Raw genomic sequence first — 9,296 nt, forward strand, 5'->3', positions numbered from 1 at the left:
CACTAGCTGGCCAACTTAGGCTAATTGAGAACCTCGGGCTCATGAAAATCTGTCTAACAGGACAGGTAGACAGTGCTTAAGGAGTGACACCCAAGTTGCATTATGTTCTTTACACGCATGCACACACACACACTCAAACATTTTATGTATTTGATTATAGCTTGGGTATGGGACTATAGAAAAAAGCAGACAAATATTAAATAGCATCTATACTGTTTTTATTTACTGAAACAAAATTAAAATACTTGCCACTAAGGGTATATGTAGTTCAGTGGTTGAAGACTTTACTTTCATGACTTTACTTTCATGTGTGAGTGCCTGGGTGAGAAGCCTTAAAAAATATAGCTAATATTAAACTGACAAAATATTGCACCCTGTTTACTTTGTTCATGCTTTCTAAAAATTAAGAAAAGGTAATGTAATTGGTAATTGTAGTACTGGTGTTGGGATTTTAATATTTGGGTAACGTGCTAATTTTAAGCATTAAAATACCTATATAAAATCTTTTCAATTATTAGAAACTGAAATCTGACATACTGAGGTATACTGCATTAATGTTTCATGTTTACAGTTGCTGAGACATCAGAAATACTATGACAATTGCAGAAATAGGATTGGTCTGTTTGATCTGAAAGGACTCTTCCTTGGAAATTCCTGAACATTGGGGGTTCTCTAGGACTGCACAATAAGCACAAATCACATCCAAACACCTGGTTTTACAGAGAGAAACTTTATTAATGCAGGAAGAAAAGTTTAAGTGGCTGCTTCCTGACTCAGGAAGAAAAACAGCAGCCAATGACCTTATGGGTGTAATCTCAAAGAAGCAAAGAAAGGGGAGGTGTGTGTTAGAATGGGCTGTGATATAGTGGTGTATTTTGATTGAGCATGCTACTTAGGTGAACCGAAGGGGGTGGGGTTATTCTGGACTTTAAAAGTGTGATACCTAGAACTCACGAGGGGGAAGTAGCCAATAAGGGAATAGATCTTGGTGACTGTTTTAGGAATGCAATCTACTGGTTTTTAACAAAGCAAAGGAAATAGGGAAGAAGGGCAAGGCATGCCAGTACCAAGTTTGCATGCTTGATGGGTCAGAGTCCCTCCACTTCTTGCTGAAGCACAGAAAATGATGGCATGGGTTGGTGTGTCCTGAGTTTGTAAAGTTTGCCAGGGATTGCGGAATTTCATGAGCTATAACAAAATTGCATGAATTGAGTATATTGAGTATTTTCTAAACATAAGTAAATTCTGACTTATGTTTAGAAAAGGTCCCAGTGTCAGTTGCTTGTCAGGCAGGGACCTGACTCTGGGGAAAGATGACAGGAGTGGAGGAAATGCCATGACTGATGGCTGTTGCATCATTACAACCAAGAGGTGTCTGTAAACCTCAGGCTGTGGAACATGGAGTTCAGTAGTTGAGCAGTAGCAGGCTCAAATATGACACTTTGTAAGTAGAACAGATGGGATTCCTGACGACCAGGGGTGAAGGAAATGGGAGCACCAAGTATGAATCCTCCATAGCTATGGAACAATCAAGTAGAGCAGTATCAGTTGCTGCAAGTTAGAGACATGAGGCAACAAAAGGAAGGAAGAGTCAAGGAAAAGGTGAGGGCATGGTTCTTAGAGTTTTTTCACCACTGAACACAAAGGGATGCATAACGATCCTCTTACTGCTTCATATCTCATCAGCACTACAGTAAACCCCAAGTCAGGCATTAAATTGTACCTCCTACACACAAACTGCTTTTTAATCACAGGTCAACAGTGACCTTCACATTGACCACTTCTCTAGCTCTTACTTTAGCAGTTGTCAAACCTTAATCACTCTCTAGTTTTCTTATTTTTGTTTTCCTGTTCCAGAAACAGAGTTGCCTTTCCCATCAGAACAACTGGAGAGCCTCGGTAGTGGAAACTGTGCACAAGGCAGATGAAGGGTTACAGCGTTAGAATAGGAATGGCCCCAGACACTCCTGTGTTTGAATGATTGGTTCATAGGAAATGGCACTGTTAGGAGGTGTGGCAGTGTTGGAATAGGTGTGGATGAAGTGTGTCACTATGGAGGCGGGCTCTGAGGTCTTATATACACTCAAGCTCCACTCAATGACACACTCATTCCCTGCTGTGTTCAGTCAAGACATAGAACTCTTTTTTTTGTTTGTTTGTTTGTTTTGGTTTTTCAAGACAGGGTTTCTCTGAAACCCTGGCTGTCCTGGAACTCACTTTGTAGACAAGGCTGGCCTCGAACTCAGAAATCCACCTGTCTCTGCCTCCCAAGTGCTGGGACTAAAGGTGTGCACCACCATGCCGGGCAAGACATAGAACTCTTGGCTCCTCCATCACCATGTCTGCTTGCAGGCTGCCATGCTTGCCCCACGATGACAAACCTCTGAAAGTATTAGCCATTTTCCTTTACAAGTGTTGTTATGGTCATATTGTCTCTTCACAACAATAAAACCCTAAGATGGACAAAAAGCAGACAATCTTCAGGAATGATCTTTACCATAAACAAGTCAGTTCCACTGCAGTTAAAAGGTGGTAAATGCCAACAAATGTCAGTGTACAATTCTTTTTTTTATATACAGCTTTCTTTTTTTTTTAATTAGGTATTTTCTTCATTTACATTTCCAATGCTATCCCAAAAGTCCCCCAGACCCTCCCCCACCCACTCCCCTACCCGCCCACTCCCACTTCTTGGCCCTGGCATTTCCCCGTACTGAGGCATAGAAAGTTTGCAAGACCAAGGGGGCCTCTCTTCCCAATGATGGCCAACTTGCCCTCTGTCAGTCAGATCAATTTTCCACATCAGTTCTCAGCTCACCTGCAGCTTAGGTTACTAACACATCAGTTCCTGTAAGACTACTTAAAATACAGCCTCTGACCCCAAGCAGCTTTTACCTTAAGGAAGGAGGCAGTAAATCAAACTTTCTTATTCTCTATGGTCTGGTTTGAATGGCTTGCAAATACTCTACAGCCTAGAAACCAGTTCTTCAGCTCAAGCTCCTCAGACGTCTAAAGCAACTTCCTGCTGTTGAATTCTTGTAGCTGCCATAGCTTTCCTCCTTCCTGCCTGTAGCTAGACTGCACAATATCACCAAAAGAGAGAAATACAACTGCTTGTCTTCCTTTACACAAAATTGGGGGGAGAGGGGAGCTTCCTAAGGTGTTTGGGCCTGCAGTTGACTCCGTCAGTTTGAGGAGATAGAACCATGTTGTAGAATATAAACAACTAAGAACTGATTTCTTGGTGTCTCTGTTGTTAGAAGTGCTTTGACTGTTTTCAAATCACACAGCAGTATTCTTTCAAGTCGCCCTGGGATACTTTTGTACTTTTCTGTTTCTCTTGTCTCTGATTATTTTCAAAAGAGGAAATGTTTTTTATTCTTCTGGAGTTTTTAAATATCTTAGTTTGTTTAAAATGTTTTCAGTGTTCCTTTACAAAAGAAGAAAAAACCTTTCTATATGTTAAATTTGCCTTAACTTTAACCATTTTCATATCCATGTCAGATTTCTAAGTTTTAAAACCGTAACAATTATCTGTCAAAGAGTATCCTTACCTACTCCAGCCTGCTGAGTAAGAGTACATTATGAGTCTTGAGTTCCAGTGACACTCAGCTGCACTGAGGTCCAGGGAGAGTCCTACTCCTTCTAGCATTGCGTGGAGTGCTTCTCAGACAGGAAAGAACAGATATGGTGAAAAGTAGAAACTTTTGAGTCAGAGCTTAGCAAAAATCAAAGCAGAGGAATTAAAATAAAACACAACACAACACAACACAACACAACAAAACAAAACAAAACAAAACAAAACAAAACAAAACAAAACAAAACAAAACAAAACAAAACAAAACACCACTTCCAGGAACATCTACTTTGCCATAGGAAAGACCCTGACCATGTGAGCTGATATTCATCTTTTGACTGGCTGAGAGTCTTACATTTGCTTACTTTTTTTTGGTTAATCCATTCCCAATGACTACCTTTTTCTTGAGACTTTAGCCGCTTGGCCACTGATAATAACATCTGCTTATACTCTAGGTTTATTCTCCTTTTTAATTTATTTACTGCTGATTTGATAGGATTGCAAAAAGAAACAAAGAGAAATGTTTCATTTTGAAGCAGACCCTAGTCCCTAAATTGTAAATATTCCTGCTCTGTTCCTTTTGTCATTTGGGATGACAGACCATGTGACCATGTATTTGCTGTGTTTGGATTAAGCAATGTATCCCATTCTAAATCTTCTTCAGCAGTGTGACTTTGTCACAGACTTATTAAGAGAGTTTCATTCTTTCTCCGTTTCATAATAAAAAATTACCAATTTTTAACTGATAAAATGTAATGTCATATGTTCATGGGTGTTTTGCCTATACACATGTCTGTGCATCAGGTGTGCTGACTGGTGCCTTGGGAGACCAGAAGAGAACATTGGATGTCCTGGAACTGGAGCTTCAAACAATATTGAGCTGCTCTGCATGCTGAAAGAGCAGCCAGTGTTCCCAACTGCTGAACTATCTCTCCCACCTCTACTGTGTCACCTACACCTTTTGGACAATCAAATATTTCCCTTATTTAGTTTTCCTTCCCCCCCCCCCTTTTTTTTTAAGTAATGGTGTTCCAGTTTCAAGAGTTCTGCTTTGATTTAAATTCCTAAATTTGTCTTCCACAGAGCCTATTCTTCAGTGGAATCTTGGACGTGTGCTTACAGAAATGGAGGTTAAAGATTTATATCCAGAAGTGAAAGATATCAAAGTGACAAAGAGCCCCTGTGCCAATGATGTGGCTTTAATAGGCTTTATAATGAAACCATCATCTAATGGTAAGTTTACAGTCTGATTGAATGTTAAAAGGAACCAGTGTTTTGTAGTTGTTAAGGATGGTTTTAAGTGGAAGCACACATGGAATGCATACAGAGAGTAAAATGAATTGTTTTTCACTTTGCCTCTTTTGCATGCCAGTGTGATGTACTAGGAGAGATACTCCTCTGTTGTGGCCTTTGCCATGTGAATGGTGACTCGTATCTGGGTATGACAGCATATGCTTATAATCTCAGCTTCTTGGCACTCTGAGGTAAAACGTCTAAGTTCAAGGTTAACTTGAGCTCCTTCTTTTAGACCCTACTCCAAAAACCAAGCAAGCAAATCCATCAGTCAATAAATAGGTAGCTGTCCTGACTAACTAGTCCTCTGTTCTCTAAGTTTGTTGCATATTCCCAGAGATGACCAAGCTCACTCAGTCAGTCAACAGGGTCTTGAAGAAGGGAGTGAAGATAAAAGAAAAATGACAATTAGACAACAGAATATCATGACTCCAGCAAGCACTGAAGCAAGTTTATTTCTTTTTCCAAGCTGCTTTTATACCATTCTAAATACATGCAAAGAATAGGGTCAGTTCTTGGTCAAGAAATAAACCAAAAAAACACAAACAAAAATCCTGTGGTCACTGTATCCAGGAACTTATTAAGATGAACAAGATATAAGGAACACATTCCTCAGTTATATTTTTACTTGAATCTACATCCTTGTCCTTGCCCAATGTCAAATATTCTTACCAATTTCCTTGAAGCAGCACCAAAAGCTCTCCACACAGAAACATTTTATTGCTTCTAGTCTTTCTTCTTTTCTGCCATGTATAAATCAGCATTGTTATTCTGGAGACACTGCTTATTTATTTATATATTTATTTAAAAGATATTTTCAACCTTTTTTTAAATATCTAGTGACATGTGCAGTAAAAATAGCTGTTTTTCTCTAGACTCTCATTTACAACACTTTTGGCATCAAATGTATGGATTTTCCAACACTGGACAATTTTTCTGTTTACTGAAGTGCCCAAATAGGCATCCTGAGATTTGATTCACCTTTAACAATAGAAGATAGAGTCACTATCAACACTTACAAGTTTACAAAGCACTGTCTCCTATTTCATATTCCAGTAACAAGCCCCAGGCTATGGCCTGTACTTCTAACCTGACTACTGTAAGTCAAAGGATCCAATGAGCCCCTTCTTAAATTCAGTACTTTTTTACACTGTTCAAAGAAATAAGGGGAATTTCTCCTTCTGTGTCTGGATACATTCAAAATTGGGCATCTTTAACAGTACCAGGGTGCTGTCAAGGATGTTAGAAAGGATGCAGCTGAACAGCAAACAAAGAGGTACTAAGAGTAAGATCTAGGCTGTTCCCAAGCACGGGAAATTCTGTCCCATGGCAATGCATTACATGATCTCCCAGGTCATGGATATGTATGTCAACCTGGAATTTTTCTAAGGCCTGCAATTTACAGATTGTAGGCTTCACTACATAGGAATGATCAATCTTTAACTTATCCTCTAGCCTCTCCCTTCTTGAGGCCTAGGTATGAAAGTGCAAGTCTCAGCTTCAAAGTAGGGTTTGGTCTTGGCTGTGTCAAGATAAAGCTGAATGTCTCCTTCCCAGTCACCAGGTTTTGAAACTCATCAAAGTAGACAATGAGTACAATTTTCATACTTCCTATGAGAAGTGCATGGTGCAAAAGCTGCTTACTGAAGTTTAGATGAAGAGTGAAAGAGTATATTGTCAGAATGACAAGGTTTTCTACTTGAGAAAGGTGTCTTGACCCAGTGCATAGTGTGGCTGCTATTGAGTAAGGGTCATTCATGTTATAAGTCAAGGACATCTGAAGGCATAATGTGTAAGTTTCTTTAGGGATGCTATGTGGACGCTAATCCAAGTGATGTCAGATTGGGGGTATATTGGGGAAGGAGAGAAAGAGAAGAGAATGGGGGTGGAAGGGAGGGAGAGAGATTGCTTTATTGGACTGATAGATACTGTTACTTTGTCACTTGTGGGGCAAGAGACTTAGTAGAGGATATTTGCTTTTCAATCTCTCTAAAGAAGATGGCTTCCCTCAATTTACTGACTAAAGCCTTTATAAACAATGAAGGAAAGAAGGCTAGATCAAAAGCTCCCAACATTCATTCTCCTTTTACCACACGTGTCCTGCAACAAAGACACTATGTAATTGCTATGAAGAAAGAACACACCAAGAAAAATAAGGAAGAGGCTGTAGAATAAAGGAAACTATAGGGTAAAAGAATGAAGAAAAAACAAAGGAAACTACCAGCAGCTGCATTCCAAGAAATGTAGGTAGTTTCAGTGGAAGGTTTTGCTTTCTTTGTTGTTGTTTGGGGACAGGATATTAATGGGTAGATGGCTGGAGTGACTGGCCTGGAGCTCACTATGCAGACCAGGCTGGCTTCAAACTCAAAAGGATCCATGTGCCTCTGCCTGTCTTGTACTGGGATTAAAGATTCATGCCACCAATCCAAGAAATAATTTCTCCTTCTGTGTCTGAATACAGTCAAAATTAAACTTCTTTAACTGTAACGAATAAATGATCAACCTTGAGATAAGATTGAGAAAAAACCATACACACACACACACAAACACTTCTCTAGAGTACCTTTTAATATACTAATAGATTTAATCAATGTATTTAGAGTATCAACAGAAGTCTACTTCTTAATTTGTATGATTTCCTAATGTCTTAGAGTCTGCTACATACCTCTAAGTATAGATGTCTTCTTCTGTTGAATTAGTTTAGTCAATATCACATTGTTATGCCTCCCTCTGCTTTCCCTGTACTAGAAACTATGTCAACCCAGATGAAAACTCAGTCCATTTCTTTCTTTGTTCCATTGATACATCTTTCTCTTTATTCATCTACCTACACCAACACTCCATGCACCTCAGTAGAGTAGCCACGGTCAGCATTACATGTTCTATCATGACATCCACGCAATAGACACAGGAGGCAATGAGGTCATTCATAAGATGTTATGGTATAACCTGGACCTACTTCATCCTCCCAGTGTCTTTGGAAGTGAGTGTGAGGCAAAGTGAGGAGAGGAAAGGTCAGGTTCTTTGATGGCTATTCTTGGTTGTCAAATTGACTATATATGCAATTAATTAAAACCCAAGTAGATGGGCATTCCCATGGGAAATTTTTCTTTCATTGGAAATAGCATGACCCAATTATTGTTTAGATCATTTGAGTAGGGAAGAACCACCTTTAATCTAGGCCACACCCTTTGATGGCTGCTTTAATATAGGACATATAAAATGAAGCATTTGCTCTTTGTCTGAATGTTCTTGCTGTTACTGGCAAGTCCATTCCCTCACTTGGTCCCTAACTGTGGGTCCAAGTTCTGCCAAGTGACTGGAGTGTGCAACAGACCATTGGGAGGCAAAACAACTGGAGGAGAGCTCTTGACTGCCTTTACCCTGGACCACTGGTGTCAGGTGCTGGACTTTAGGGAAGTACCAAGTACCACTCAGTGGTGTGGAGAAAGACACTTTAAAATGTGAGAGGTCAAAGCTGGGGTTCACTGCCTCCCGGAAATCCAGTTGCTGCTGGGGTATTGCACAGAGTTATTGGGAATGAAGATTCAGGAGCTGGTCAGTGGGCTGCAATGCACCAGGGACGAGGTGTTCCCAAACGCTGAGGTGTTCCCAAACGCTGAGGTGTTCCCAAACGCATCCAGGCGCTGCTGAGTCGAGAAGAGTTGGAACAAAGTTGTGGACCACAGGCGAAAGACTAAAACAAACCGAGGCTGGGAAAATGAAGAACTCCAGCTTAGCTTGCTTGTGATTATCCTTTGCAGTGGTTGTAGGAAATGCAGCCCGGCATTCTATGGGAGATGCAATCTACAGTTATGTAGGCAAAGGCCTTCTCCATGCTCCCCGCATCGATTTTGATAGAAGAGACGGTTTATCCCCACTGTTTATCTACTGTTCAACGTGGAAAACTGGATGCATCTCAGCTTCTCAGAGTGAGCCAGAGATTTTTTTTTCCAGCAAGGAATATCTGGGAAGGAAAGCTTATTGGCTAAACCCTCAGGGCCTCTAGAAACCTTATTAGTATGAAGAACTCTGTCCTGGGGCTATGTGACCTCAGGTCACGTTTCCGTATGTAGGAAGTATGGCACATGTTCCAGGCCAGGAATCTGACAGGGAGCAGGGAGCCCCCTACCACCTCAGGTGGGTGCCTGGGTGCTGGGGACTCTGAACCTGTTCAAACTACAAAGTTTTCTGGTATGGTACACCATCTCACACCTACCTCTTTAAGAATTCTGAAGACCACCTGAGGCATCCAGAATTAAGGAATGAACAAATACTGGATTCTTGGACTTTTCATTGGTAAATAGACATTGTTAGGCTAGGTAGACGATGGCCTGCAAACTTCTTATAAATCCCATGTAAGTAATACATATTGGAATTTATATATATATATATATATATATATATATATATATATATATATATAATT

At 40.2% G+C, this 9,296-nt stretch overlaps 1 protein-coding gene across 1 annotated transcript in view; it reads left to right on the top strand.

The window, feature by feature from the left end:
- Positions 1-8,799, top strand: part of LOC110288424 (cation channel sperm-associated protein subunit beta-like) — a gene marked incomplete at its 3' end in the record, with an annotated part of 48,446 nt that extends 39,647 nt beyond the window's left edge. The window contains exons 7-8 of the mRNA XM_021154778.1: positions 4,658-4,807; positions 8,632-8,799. Of these exons, the coding sequence (XP_021010437.1) occupies positions 4,658-4,807; positions 8,632-8,799 (318 nt within the window). The remainder of the gene's footprint in view (positions 1-4,657; positions 4,808-8,631) is intronic.
- Positions 8,800-9,296: the final 497 nt, after the last annotated feature.

Source organism: Mus caroli, unplaced genomic scaffold, assembly GCF_900094665.2.
Source record: "Mus caroli unplaced genomic scaffold, CAROLI_EIJ_v1.1 scaffold_10547_1, whole genome shotgun sequence".
NCBI classification, from domain to species: domain Eukaryota; kingdom Metazoa; phylum Chordata; class Mammalia; order Rodentia; family Muridae; genus Mus; species Mus caroli.